General features: G+C 40.2%; 1 protein-coding gene across 2 annotated transcripts in view; it reads right to left on the reverse strand.

Annotated features, from left to right (window-relative positions):
• Positions 1–15,232, reverse strand: part of ATP8B1 (ATPase phospholipid transporting 8B1) — a 142,922-nt gene that overhangs the window by 80,431 nt on the left and 47,259 nt on the right. For both annotated transcript variants that reach the window (XM_084628057.1, XM_084628056.1), the window contains exon 2: positions 2,149–2,347. In XM_084628057.1, the coding sequence (XP_084484183.1) occupies positions 2,149–2,326 (178 nt within the window). In that variant the 5' untranslated portion in view covers positions 2,327–2,347. The remainder of the gene's footprint in view (positions 1–2,148; positions 2,348–15,232) is intronic.

The raw sequence follows: 15,232 nt of genomic DNA on the forward strand, positions 1-15,232 counted from the left end.
TGTTCAATATCTTCATAAATGATCTGGAGGATGGTGTGGATTGCACTCTCAGCAAATTTGCGGATGATACTAAACTGGGAGGAGTGGTAGATACGCTGGAGGGTAGGGATAGGATACAGAGGGACCTAGACAAATTGGAGGATTGGGCCAAAAGAAATCTGATGAGGTTCAACAAGGACAAGTGCAGAGTCCTGCACTTAGGACAGAAGAATCCCACTCACAGTTACAGACTAGGGACTGAGTGGCTAGGCAGCAGTTCTGCAGAAAAGGACGTAGGGGTTACAGTGGACGAGAAGCTGGATATGAGTCAACAGTGTGCCCTTGTTACCAAGAAGGCTGACGGCATTTTCGGCTGTATTAGTAGGAGCATTGCCAGCAGATTGAGGGACATGATTATTCCCCTCTATTTGGCATTGGTGAGGCCTCATCTGGAGTACTGTCCAGTTTGGGGCCCCACACTACAAGAAGGATGTAGAAAAATTGGAGAGTCCAGCGGAGGGCAACAAAAATGATTAGGGGACTGGAGCACATGATTTATGAGGAGAGGCTGAGGGAACTGGGATTATTTAGAAGAGAAGAATGAGGAGGGATTTGATAGCTGCTTTCAACAACCTGAAAGGGGGTTTCAAAGGGGATGGATCTAGACTGTTCTCAGTGGTACCAGATGACAGAACAAGGAGTAATGGTCTCAAGTTGCAGCGGGGGAGGTTTAGGTTGGACATTAGGAAAAACTTTTTCACTAGGAGCATGCTGAAGCACTGGAATGGGTTACCCTAGGGAGGTGGTGGAATCTCCTTCCTTAGAAGTTTTTAAGATCAGGCTTGACAAAGCCCTGGCTGGGATGATTTAGTTGGGGATTGGTCCTGCTTTGAGTAGGGGGTTGGACTAGATGACCTCCTGAGGTCCCTTCCAGCCTTGATATTCTATGATTCTATGATCATGAAATTACGTTAGCTTTGAAGTTTAAATTATTAAATGCTTGAATTAGATACCAACATTGCTGACCATGTCATTGCTGAATGACAAACTAAAGATAGCCAGCAATGTCTAATTTCCAGTGCTGCTAGAAATACCTTCCATATCCTGACACTCAGATGTCAGAATCAGAAACTGCTGCTAGAACACATTCTAGTAGCAAAAGTGGGACAACAGTGCTGATTCATGATTTAGTCTCTAGAGGCCATGAAGAGAAGCATAAAATCCATCAAGAAGACTACTTCAAGATGAAAAATATTTTTGAACTGCTATTTTTAGTTTAAGTCTCCAGCTGGCAGTGACAACTTGTTAAAAGTCATTTAGAAAACTGTTTAGCTCTTGAAACTTAAAGCATGTGCATCTCTCATTTGCACTAGTAGATATTAACACCAGATCTACATGCTTTCTTTGCTTCCATTACATGTAAATTAAGTCTTTAATGAGTAGAAATGTTTCAGAAGCAACCTACTTAGTGAAAAAATTAATCCGTGTATTAAATGCTTCTGTTTATTCTCTAGAGGCAGATGTCAAAGCCAACAGTAAAAGACAAACAGACTCTAGCCATTCATCTTGACAATTTTTGTGTCAATCTTCCAGGTACCTGTGTATTACATTTATTATTTCAAACCGTGAGGGCACCCAAAATGTGTCAGGTACTATCCAAAGAACAATCCCTCTCCTTAGAGCACCTGATGTCAGCATCACCCACAACAGTTTGTGGAATTGACCTATCTGCCGCTAACCCAGAAACAAAATTAAATAAAATTGCTAAAAAAAAACTAGTGGAAGGCTAGCAATAAATCTGAAATCATGTGAAAGGTTCAGGAGTAACAGTCCATCAGTTTGTGAACTTTTCTGAATAAATAGACTGGATCTGATCAAGCTCATATTTGATGACCTCAGATCACAGTGTGAAGCCACTTTACTGGGCCCAAATAGCTGTAGTGGGATCTGATTTTGTAGATGAATGTGGATTAACTTTCTAGTTTCCACTGGTTAACTGCATTTTCTATTAATCTATGTAGATCTACCCAGGGAGAAAGTATTGAGTATATTCTTAAATTTGAAAATAAACTGAACAAATTTAGCAATCTATGCATATCTGGTACACTGAACAATCCTCTGAACCTTTATATTCAATAGTTAGTTCGATACAATTTCTCATACTATTACCTTTCTTAACTGGTTCTCTGCTCTCCTCAGCCTCTCTGTTGATTCGGTTTTGCTCTAATTCAACTGCAGACGGACTCTCCAATTCATCTTCTGTTTCATCATCACTGTAGGGCATTACCTCATCATTCGGCTGAGAGTCCTCATCAAAGGTTGTCTCTGAATCCCTGTCTGAATACATTCTGCCAGCAGTCTGCAAACACTTGATAAAGGCAACCAATTGACAGTTAATATAACAAAAACATCGAAAGCCTTCTAATCTGTCTCTTCTTAAAATCAGGATTGAAAGCAGCTCTGCTAAGAACTCTTTCAACTGAGTTCAGCCTCCAATTTCAAAGATAGTTTGGAGCCATGGAACAGGATTTCTAATCCAAGACCTTTAGCACCTCTAGATTATCTTTCTGAAATTTTAAGCAGACTAATGTAATGATTATTGTAACTGACATACTAATTCCTTGATATACCCATAAATTCTAGCAAGTATTACAATAGTATTACTAACTTCAGGACCACATAGGTCTTTACAGCTGTTACTATACTGGAGCCCATGTCCTCTCAAAAAGGAGAGATACTACAGATAGAATTCAGATCCTTCTGGTTCAGAAGCACAGGCTCTTACCACTTGAGCTAGAAGAGAATCTTCATTAGCAGTGACTGGTATAGGGACTGAATCAGTTCCAGTTGCATCCATTAGGAGGGCAGTGGGAGAAGCTCACACACAAGTAATTTCTTTCAATAAGATTAAATGAACCTTTATTTTTCATGTAAAAAACCAAATGTGAAGTGTTTAACTACTTCTACAGGATATTTGGACATCATGACTATTGCAATAAAAAAAAACATAGTAAAGACATTCATATTATTGCACTGTAAAATGTAGTATTCTGATGAAGTAATAAAAGTAATGTACTTAGAGTTGATTACAAATATAAATTATTTACATTGAAGGCTTATACTATACACAAGTCTGTTTAAAAAAATCCTCAGCATTGAACACGTTATTGTACCTACATACTCTCATAAGATAAAAGCATAGCTAGCCTTCACCTCTTCCTGAAAGACCCTTTAAAATTTTAAATTCCAACTCCCAAGAGTCAAAATATAAACACAGATTTGTGGTCTCTATTTTCAGAAGAAAAGTTTTTGCAGATTATGGCTTTTGAGAAACAATTCCTTTTAAAATGTTCAAAGATCTGGCCTTCTCTGACTTTTCACAATCCTGGATATGAGCAAGACTTCTAAGAGGAATCATCAGTCTCTTCTACCAAAGTATTTTTAAAGAGCTGAAAATTGTTAATTTTGGAGTATTTTCGGCATCTTGTGAAGGATCATTTTCTATTTTTGGAGTAAGCCCCCCAAGATGCATGTTTCAAAACATTAGGTCATTTTTAAAAAGTACAAGTTTTAAAAATATACTTAAATGGTACAGAAGTGCCTTCATTGAATTATACAATCTGGAGTTAAACTTCATCTTCAAAACATGGAATATAAATTTAATACTATTCTTCCAAGTCATGGTTAAGAAGTTAAAGACTCTGTGTGCCCATTGGCAACTAAACAGGACTAATGGAACCATTTTAAACAAACATGTTTAATAGTCTGTTTGCCTATCCAGATTTGCCCAGCTAACAGATTACAAATCACACTGTAGACAAGTTTAGAAACCTACCCATGAAGCATTTCACAATTATGAGCCATGACATTTGGGAGAAAGAATATGAACAGAAAAACATGAATGATAATTGGGAACTGTACAATATTTTACTGGATGCCCAGAAAGCCTCACCTGGGAAGGAAGGTCACACTGGTTAAAAAAACAATGTGGCTTAGAGAGGAAATAAAAGCAGCAATTTAAAAACAAACAGCAAAAAACCCCACCACATAAACAGAAGAAAGGGGAAGTTGACAGAAATGAATATAAATCAGAAACTAGGAATTGCAAAAAATTGATAAGGGAAGCAAAAGGATGCTTGGCAAAATCTACAGCCAGCAGAGTTAAGTATATTAGGAATAAAAAAGAATCTTAATAATGATATTGGCCTATGGAATGGAAATGCTAACAGTCAATAAAAATGCAGAAAGAGGAAAAGGTGTTCAATACATATTTTTCTTTTGTATTTAGGAAAAAGCCAGATGATGCAGTCTTATGTCATGATTAAACACTTTCTATTCCAAAAACAACTCAAGAGGATGTTAAACAGCACCTCCTAAAGTTAGAAATTTTAAAAATCAAGATCAGCATAATCTGTACCCAAGAGTTAACACACACACACACACAAGCTGGCCAAGGAGCTCTCGACTGTTCATGTTGATTTTCAAAAAGTCTTGGAACTCTGGGGAAGTTCCAGAAGAAAGCTACTGTTATACCAATATTTTTAAAAGGTAAATGGGAGGAACAGAATACTTATAGGCCTGTCAGCAAGCAAGTCACATCTTAGCAAAATAATGGAACAACTGATATAGGACTTAAAGATTAAAAGGGGGTTAATTGGCTGCTAAATATAACTGTGTTCATGTAGTATACTTAGTGGTTTGTAAGACATTTGATTTGATACCATATGACATTTTGATTAAAAAACTAGAATGATACAAAATTAACATGGCACATATTAAATGGGTTAAAAGCCAGCGAACTGATTGGTCCCATAATGTAATTGTAAGCAGCAACCATCTTTGAGCAGGTATGTTTCTAGTGGGTCCTACAGGGATTGGGTTTTGGCCCTATGCTACATTATTTTTATCAATGACCCAGAAAACCCCCCAAAATCAATGACACAGATTAGGTAAGTAGTAAATAATAAAGAGGACACATCACAGATACACAACAATCTGTGTCACTTGGTGAGCTGGGTGCAACCAATATGTATTTCAATACAGCCGAAATGTTAAGTCACACATGTAGGAACAAAGAATGAAGGCCACACTTACAGGAGGGGGAATTATCCTGAAGCAGTGAGTCTCCAAGAACTTGGGTATCATGATGGAGAATTAGCTGTACATAAGCTCCAAGAGCAACACCGTGGCCAAAAGGGCAAATGCAATCTTTAGATATATAAAGAAGGAAATAAGTTGGAGTAAGGAAGTTACATCACCTCTGTGTTTGGCATTGGTGACTGGCATTGGAATACTATGGCCAGTTCTGATGTCTGAATTCAAGAAATGTTGATAATGCATAAGGTAGAGATAAAAGTCTCTAGAATGCTTGAAAGATAGTTAAACATGCCTCATGATGAAAGATTAAGGTCAACATATTCATTTTAACAAAAAAAAGATTAAGATGTGACTTGATTATAGTTTATATGAGTTTTCCTACATGAGGAATAAATATTCGATAATATAAGGCTCTTCAATATAGCAAAGGTATAACAAGATGTAATCCTGGAAAAGTTGAAGCTAGACAAATTCAGACCAGAAATAAAGTACTTTTTTTTTTTTTTTTAAAGTGAGCGTAATTAACCATTAGAACAATTTGTCAAGGTTTGTGGAAAATCCTCCTTCACAGGTCAATTTTAAATCAAGATTTTCTAACAGATATGCTCTAGTTCAAACAGGAATTAATTCAAGGAAGTCCTACAGCAGAGGGGGGCAAACTATGGCCCAGGGACCACATCCGGCCCGCAGGACCGTTCTGGCCGGCCCCTGAGCTCCTGGCCCAGGAGGCTTGCCCCCGGCCGCTCCCCTGCAGCCACGCAACACAATGCTCTTGGCGGCGGGGCTGCAGAGCCCAGCCTGACCTGATGCTCTGTGCTGCGCGGCTGCCTGTCCTGGTGCAGCCACGCCGCCAGCCACCGGTGTTCCAGGCAGTGGTAAGGGGGCGGGGAGCAGGGGTGGGGGTTGGATAGAGGGCAGGGGAGTTCAGGGGTGTGGTCAGGGGCATGGATAGGGGTCAGGGCAGTCAGAGGGCTGGGAACAGGGTGGTTGAATGGGGGCAGGGGTCCCGGGGGGCAGTCAGGAAGGGGGGGGTTGAATGGGGTGGGGGGGCAGTTGGGGGCGAGGGGTCCAGGAGCGGTCAGGGAGAAGGGGTGGTTGGATGGGGCAGGGGTTAGTTAGGGGTGGGGGTTCCAGGGGCTGTCAGGGGACAGGAGCGGCAGGGGTGGGGTGGGTGGATGGGGCAGGAGTCCCCGGGGGGCTGTCTGGGAACAGGGAGTGGTAGCTGGCCCATGCCTGGCTGGTTGGGGAGGCATAGCCTCCGCTAACCGGCCCTTCATACAATTTCAGAAACCCGATGAGGCCTTCAGGCCAAAAAGTTTGCCCGCCCCCATCCTACAGCCTGTGTTTACAGGAAGTCAGAGTAGATGATCATGATGATCCCTTCTGGCCTTAGGGCTTGCCTTGCTTACAGTGCTGCAGTGAGCTTCTCCTGTCAGCATAGTTAATCCACCTCCCTGGTCGATGGCCAAAGCCCTCCTGTCAACATAGCACCGTCTACCCCGGGAGTTTGGTCGGTATAACTGCATTGCTCGGGGCATGGATTTTCCAGGGCTCATCGTCTGTGAATCTATTTCCATCTATAATAGCCACTCTTTATTCAGTATTTTGCACACTTTGGACTTATCAATGCTAGCCTGATTACAGAACATTGCTTTAAATATGGGCCCTAATCCTGCAACTGGTATCATACAAGCAGACTGTTGCGCCTTCACCAATCCTCACTATCTTCAATAGGACTCTAAATGTAACATCCCACCCGCATACTTATGGTTTCAGGATCAGGGCCATGTATGTGTAACTTACGTGTATACATTTGCTAAGGAAGACATGTAAATATAAACAGTGTTTAAACCAAATTTAGAACTCTCTTTAAACAAATGCTGTCTCTTGGTAGATGGAGGATGCCAGAGAAAACAGACAGGTAACGTCAGATTACTACTTCTACCCTCCAGGTCAGGGAGAATGCGCAACTGATAGTCATTTCTTTCAACAAAAAGAACGAGGCGTACTTGTGGCACCTTAGAGACTAACACATTTATTTGAGCATAAGCTTTCGTAGGCTAAAACCCACTTCATCGGATGCATGCAGCGGAAAATACAGTAGGAAGATAGATAAGATAGACACACTGACAGAGAATATGAAAAAAAGTGTTGCTACACACACACACACACACTATAACGAGAGTCATCAATTAGGGTGAGCTATTATCAGCAGGAGGAAAAAAAACCTTTTGTAGTGATAATCAGGATGGCTCATTTCTAACAGGTTTCAGAGTAGCAGCCGTGTTAGTCTGTATTCGCAAAAAGAAAAGGAGGACTTGTGTCACCTTAGAGACTAACCAATTTATTAGAGCATAAGCTTTCGTGAGCTACAGCTCACTTCCTCAGATGCATATCCTCCTTTTCATTTCTAACAGTTGACAAGAAGGTGAGAATAATAGCAGGGTTGGGGGAGTAAGCATGGGGAAATAGTTTTACTTTGTGTAATGACCCATTTACTCCCAGTCTTTATTCAAGCCTAATTTAATGGTGTCCAGTTTGCAAATTAATTCCAATTCAGCAGTCTCTCGGAGTCTGGTTTTGAAGTTTTGTTGTTGTAGTAATATTGCGACTTTTAGGTCTGTAATTGAGAGACCAGGGAGATTCAAGTGTTCTCCAACTGGTTTTTGAATGTTATAATTCTTGACGTCTGATTTGTTTCCATTTATTCTTTTGTGTAGAAACTGTCCAGTTTGGCCAACATACATGGCAGGGGGGCATTGCTGGCACATGATGGCATATGTGCAGGTGAATGAGCCTCTGATAGTGTGGCTGATGTGATTAGGCCCTATGATGGTGTCCCCTGAATAGATATGTGGACACAGTTGGCAACGGGTTTTGTTGCAAGGATAGGTTCCTGGGTTAGTGTTTTTGCTTCAGGTTGGGGTGCTGTCTGTAAGCAAGGACTGGCCTGTCTCCCAAGATCTGTGAGAGTGAGGGATCGTCCTTCAGGATAGGCTGTAGATCCTTGATGTTGTACTGGAGAGGGCTGAAGGTGACAGCTAGTGGCGTTCTGTTACTTTCTTTGTTGGCCCTGTCCTGTAGTAGGTAACTTCTCGGTACTCTTCTGGCTCTGTCAATCTGTTTCTTCACTTCAGCAGGTGGGTATTGTAGTTGTAAGAATGCTTGATAGAGATTTTGTAGGTGTTTGTCTCTGTCTGAGGGATTGGAGAAACTGTGATTGTATCTTAGAGCTTGGCTGTAGACAATGGATCGTGTGGCGTGTTAGTCTCTAAGGTGCCACAGTACTCCTCGTTCTGTTCGCTGATACAGATTAACATGGCTACCACTCTGAAACCTATCATTTCTTTCAGTACAACTTCAGTTAGAGAGAGAACTAATTACTGCCTCAGATTTGTGATTATTTAAAACTATAGATCTCCCTACCAAAAACTGAATAGAAGTTTTCCTGTGTTGTGGAGTGAGCCATTTTAAAGTGTCATCACGGAACTTTCCCCAATTTGCTAAACAGAAGATTTGAGGATCACTATTGTATATAATTCATTTTATGCTTCTTTTCCTCCAGGAATTTTAGCAAAAAAGATCAAGGGCTTTGGCCACACATCCCTTTGTGGACAGTCAGAAAACATGGCAATCTGAAGGCCAAATGGATGACATACCACCTTTACTTTATTTTTTCTCTATTCCAGGGCCTACATTTGTAAAATGTAACCCTACTCCCATCATACTGCACTTGAATGCTGAAACATTAGATGTTTGCTTTATATCAATTTTCAAAAGCTAGCTTAACTCTGACTAATAAGCTAATAGAATCTCTCTGTGCCAATATACCATAGCTGGCCTATATTTCAAAACCTAAATGGGCTTCTTTGAACCAAATCAATGAGCTACTTTTGTCTTAAAATAAAAGAACAAAAAGTGGGAGCAGCCTTAATGTTACTAAACTACCATTGAGAACACAAAAAATTTATTTTCTTTACTAAATGTAATAAGTTCACCAATATAGTTACCTATTGCCATGGAACAAGGTAACACTCACAACAGATTCAGGTTCAGCTGAAGCAACATCAGGTGTGTATTCTGAGAACACAACGCAGAACCTCGTGGGTGAGGAGCCAGACAACTGTTGTGTTGAGCAGACGATGAAGGACAATGGCTATTGGCCAAGATGGTCAGGGATGCAACCCAATGTTTCAAGTGTCCCTAAACCTCCAACTGCCAGAAGTTGGGACTGAACAGCAGGGGATGGATTCCTCAACATTACCCTGTTCTGTTCATTGCCTCTGAAGCATCTGGCACTTGCCACGGTCAGACAAGATACTGGACTAGATTGGACTATTGGTCTGAACCAGTATGGGTGTTCTTATGTTATGTTCTTATGTCTGCCCATCGGTATGAGGATGGTAGGCAGAGGCAGGATGTAGCTTAACATTCAGCAATTTAAGAAGTCCTAGCCACAAATGGGAAATGAATTGTGTGCACCAGTTGATGATGATGCTAGCCCGGGGAGTTTAAACATGAGTTTAAAAAAAAAAAAAAAATGGAGATCCTGGGATTCAAGATAAAAGTGGACCATTTTAGTCCCAATTTGGATTGATCCAGTTTGGATAGATCAATGATAAAAATTCATGGAGATGAATGACCAGGATTGGGATGGGGTTCATAAAGGTATGATTCCCAAATATGTTTCACGCAGCGGGCCTCTGTTCAAGAGAAAACATTGGAGGAGTTAATATAGAAGATGAAGGTCTGCATCTTTGACCCCCAGATATTTAGAGAAACTAGTATCCATGGTTTAGAGTGACCACCAGAAGAGAATCACCATAAAGTTTACGTACTCCAAGCTTGGGTGTCCCTGTGGAAAACAGATGCAGCCTTTAAAATAAAGGAAGACAGCTTAGGAGGTTGGTCACTGGCAACATTCTGAGTCAACATGCCTTCCACCACAAATTGGTCATAGAATGAGGAGGATTGGAGGTGGGGCAACAAATCCCATGTACTAGGGCATTGGCAAAATTACAAGATTTGAGGATTGTAGAATATTTTTGAGCTCGAGCTCGAGCTTTTTCTCCTAGCTATTCCCTCTTAAAAGAGAATGCAACTGGCTTGCCATTCTGGGTTAAATCTGCAGAAGAATAAAGACCATCAGATTTGACACTGGTTCAGGGTCTTTTCAGCATGCAGATATCCCAAATTTTTATGATCTGTAGATATCTGGACTGGAAGTTGGGCACCCGAAAGATGGTGGTGCCATTCTTCAAAGGCAGCTTTAATAGAGATTAGTACTTTATCACAGATCTTGTAACTCTTTCTTTGAGCTTAAAGGAGTAGAATGCACATGGATGGAATAAGTTCCAGGGTCCACGTCATTGTGATAATACAGCTCCAACTGGCATATTGGATACTTCCACCTCAACTATAAAGATTTCACCAAATCTAGGCGCTGACGTAAATGCCTCCTTTAAGTGATCAAAGATTGACCAAACTTCCCATGTCCAGGCAAATGGAGCATTCTTCAAGAGCAGTCTAGTCTTTGGGACACCAGTCCAGCAAAATCCTTAAGAAAATCTTGGTAAAAAAATTTGGAAATCCAAGGAAACTTTGTACTTGATGCACATTTCTTAGGGTTACCCAATTTGTGATCACAGATACTTTTTTCTAGGATCCACACTGATGCCATCGGGGCAAGTCTCTATAACCTAGAAATTCCATGGATTCCATTCAAATTTTTCTAGATTTGCAATATAGCCAATGCTCACAGGGAAGTTCCAGTACTAGGCGAAAGTGTTCGTCATGGAAGAGCTGGTTTTCTGAAAATAAGAACGTTGTTGAGGTATTCGATCTAAAATGTCCCTAAAAATATTATTAACGAAATGCTGAAAAGTGTTTGGGGTGTTTGAAAGACCAAAGAATCACCAGATACTCAAAATGGCCATGCTGAAACTGGAACTCTGTCTTCCATTCATCACCCTCACGAATCCGAGCCAAATTATAAGTGCCGCAAAAGTCAAGCCATAGTCATGTATATGCAAGAAGGCAAAGCCTTCAAAAAAACTGCCCAAACAGGGCTGTCAGTACTGAAGAAGATTTCCACTCTTACTTCAAAAGTCTGTTAATACTTAACGGGCATTCATTTAAATACAAAAACAGCCCTGCTACACTATACTCTCAGACAATCACACAAAGCTAAAAATTTTACCATGCTGCAGCCCGTCAAGTCATCAAGGACCCATTTGAACAGATGGTAATTCTTTTATGCTTGGCACATGACCAGTTTAGCTATTGTGAACCTCAAGAGAATGATTTTATATTGAATAATCATCCCTTTCTACAAACAGAACCACCACATATTCATTACTGCCATATGTTGTAATAAACTGAATTACAGGGGATGAAATTAGAAGCATGGCCTAATTTTTCACAAAACAATGAGATGTAAGTGTCCTGTCTAATAGAAAGAGGTAAGCCCAGGTACCTTTTCTCAGAGACCACATCCCTTTATCTGTCAAATTGTATTCTAGCCAGTCTAAGGGAAACTAAAAATAGCCATCTCTGTGCTACACCCGCTTCCAAATCCCTCTGCCACATTCTATAGTTTTAGAACCCCATATAATTGCAGATACACCACATGCCTCCTATGTCATGGTGCGGAAGATCCAGAGTCCAAAAAGTGGAATCAGACAAACTGACAACACAGGAAGCAACAATGAACTTACTATACATAAAGTAAACTGAAAAAGATTGAAAACTATTTGTGCTCCTGTCATTTAAAGTTAAGAAATCTTGAGTATTAATTGTTTCATTGGTACTTAGTACTGACTCTATCTGTCTTCTTACATGTACCTGTTATCTCTAGTCTCAGATTGTAAATGGGCAGGAACCATCTTTTTGTGCTAAGTAATGTACAAACATAACAAGGCACTGATTGATGTCTCTAGGAGCTACCACAATACAAAAAAAAGTGGGTAGGTATATTTTTCAGATAAATCATGTGTTTTTAAGTGAGCATGGTCTCCAAGGGGAAAGAAATTAAACTAAACTACCTAATAGAAATGACAGAACTACTATAGGTCAGTAAGTATAGTTGTAAGATTTTTTTGGGAGACACCTGGGAAGATGTGTCACATGAAGGGATTACATTCTTGGCTATTGGCCCATGTATGGAGTACCTTGTCAGGCATCGTGCCTCAGGTAGGACATAACACATGAGAATTAGAATAAGCATAAAAACGGACTCTTTAAAAATAAAGTTAATGCTTCTTAAAAATTCCCTTATGTCACCAAGCCAGAAAATATATTTCTTAAAGTAAAGTTCAGTGTCCATAGGTTTAAGCACAGTTTGAACTCAGCCTATCAAACACCAGAATTACAGCACAACTTGTGTAGCCTGGCCCTCTGTTTATGGCTGTACTGGTTTTCCTGAACCTAGAGGTAAACCCTTCTAAAATGAAGAAGCCGCCTTTCCCACAAAGGCTAGCTAACAGTATTATACCCCCATCTTGCGGTATCTGTGGGCATGATTTCACTAGCAACGTTAAAGCACTGCCGTGGCAGTGCTTTAACATGGTTGTGTAGGTGCGGCACCCCAGCACTATAAAAAAAAACCCACCCCCATGAGGGGAATAGCTACCAGCACTGGGAGTGCGGCTACCAGCGCTGGTGCACTTCTACACTGGCACTTTACAATGCTGAAACTTGCAGCACTCGGGGGGTGTTTTTTCACACCTCTGAGCGAGAAAGTTGCAGTGCTGTAAAGTGCCAGTGTAGACAAGCCTTAAGGCTGAACTCCACTTAAACATGGTTCCAGGGCAAGAACAGATAGGGCCTTAAGGTAATTAGGCAAATATGATCACTCAACTCTAAACATAAATGTGGTGCACAGAGCACTGTGTTGGAATTGCAAGCTCTCCCTTTAAGAGAGTGTGTGTAGATGGAGTGGGGGTTCCTGGTCCTGCTTGCAGGCTAGGAGGCTCTGTTGGGAAGCATGCAATCAGTCAGTCTGGACTGTACAAGGTTGGGTTGTACCAATCTGCCTCAAGGAGCAGCCTGTTTTGTGTGTCTGTTTTTGGTTGCTGTGTGTTATCATTCTGGATCTAACAATAAATGTAGTGTTATGTTGCAGCCTTCCAGCAAGATTGTTATATGTTTTTCTACAGCTTCCCTGAGTATATACCATGAACACACTAGAGAAGACTGGCAACAAGGAAGGGATATAAAAAGAGAGTTTAAAGCCATAGGCAGCCATTTGATCAATATGGATGGTTTCCAGTTTAATGAAATTTTTTTTTTGCAATATATATTCAGAGACTTGAGCAGTATTTTTATGCAAATTCTATAGAAGATGCTGATAAACAAAGGGCTGTTTTCCCAACATTGGTGGGAAAAAAAACAACAACATTTACTGTTCTTAAAAACTTGCATTTTTCACTAGAACTTGGTGAGCTGGAGTTTAAGGACATAACAGAGATTCTAGTTAAACATTATTTGCCTACCTTAATTTTTTTTATCCAAACAATATACATTTAATCTAAGAAAGCAAACAGAAGTAAGTCTCTGAATTTTTGACAAGCACACCATCTGCTGTGGGTTGTTTTGGTAATTTTCTGAAAGCGAATCTCAGAGCACCTTGTTTTTGGAGTAAAATTCTGAATTAAAAGCACTTGTGGCACTTTAGAGACTAACAAATTTATTTGAGCATAAGCTTTCATGAGCTACATGAAACCTTATGCTCAAATAAATTTGTTAGTCTCCAAGGTTCCACAAGTACTCCTTTTCTTTTTGCGAATACAGACTAACACGGGTGCTACTCTGAAACCTGAATTAAAAGTGTGTGTGGAGGGGTGAGTGTTGTATGTAAGAAGGTACTGCCACTAGAGGGAGCTGTGGAAACTGCTATTTGAATCCACAAAGTGAAACGGGGCAAAATTTGAAAATGAACTGGTTCCATTGTGCCAGGCCTGGAAGGAAAGGACAGAGCCTCAGCAAAAGTGATGACGACAATGATATAGATCAGCTCCCCTCACAGGATCCAAACAAAACAGAGGGAGCCATGATTCCGCTGTTTAAGAATATCACATCAGCAGCAGATGTCTTTCTTTACTAAAAAGAAAAGGAGTACTTGTGGCACCTTAGAGACTAACCAATTTATTTGAGCATGAGCTTCGATGAAGTGAGCTGTAGCTCACGAAAGCTCATGCTCAAATAAATTGGTTAGTCTCTAAGGTGCCACAAGTACTCCTTTTCTTTTTGCGAATACAGACTAACATGGCTGTTACTCTGAAACCTTTCTTTACTAAGCTTTTCAATGTTGTTGTATTTGAGGTGGTGTTTCCAGCAAGGCAGAAGTATGAAAAGCCCTTGAAGAAATGCTTTTAAAAACATACTATTTAGCCACATATTAACTGCTAATCAAGTCCATTCAGATTTTATGACTATTTATATAAAGGAGTACATTGCATACAATCCAGAGAACTTGTGCCAGTAATTGTTTACCCATTCCACCAAAACAGCTAGAACAGAATAAATTGTGCTGAAATCTGTAGCTGCAGTTCATATAGCTCTAATTCAGGCAGTGTTTCAGTGTGTGTTCCCAGTTCAGAAAAATGGAAAGAATGTATATACAGAAAATATATAAGTTGTTAACTTTCCAATGCAGAGCAGCACACACTATCGTTTTGGGATAGCCCAAAGCAAATGGATTGCTCTAACCCGGACTGAGAGGGGGAGAACAGTGGTATTTCTTTATAGCTTAAATAAAATTATGTAAGAAACTGCATGAAAACAAACATTTTATTTCCCTTAGAAAGTGCCAAATTTACAGTCCCCCAGGCAACCTTAATTCTGCTCTGTGGTAGAATTACATGTTCACATATCTTTTTACCCCCATTCAGTGCCCGTGATGGTCACAAAAGGAGCCAAAATTCAGAGTACATAGGCGATCATGAATCTGGCATTTCCAAATTTTCAAGTGCTTGACTTTGCAATCTAAATATCATTTAACATAGATAATTTCTTAGGGTTTTTTTTTTGTTTGTTTTAAAACGAAAAAGGGTAAAGACAAACCATCAGGCTATAAAAGTGGCTTTTCTTTGCCCCATGGAATTCTGACTAGCTTTTTGCTGAGAAAGACAAACTGTTAAAATCACAATTTCCCTTC

Source organism: Lepidochelys olivacea, assembly GCF_965140295.1.
Source record: "Lepidochelys olivacea isolate rLepOli2 genome assembly, chromosome: 5".
Classification (NCBI taxonomy): domain Eukaryota; kingdom Metazoa; phylum Chordata; order Testudines; family Cheloniidae; genus Lepidochelys; species Lepidochelys olivacea.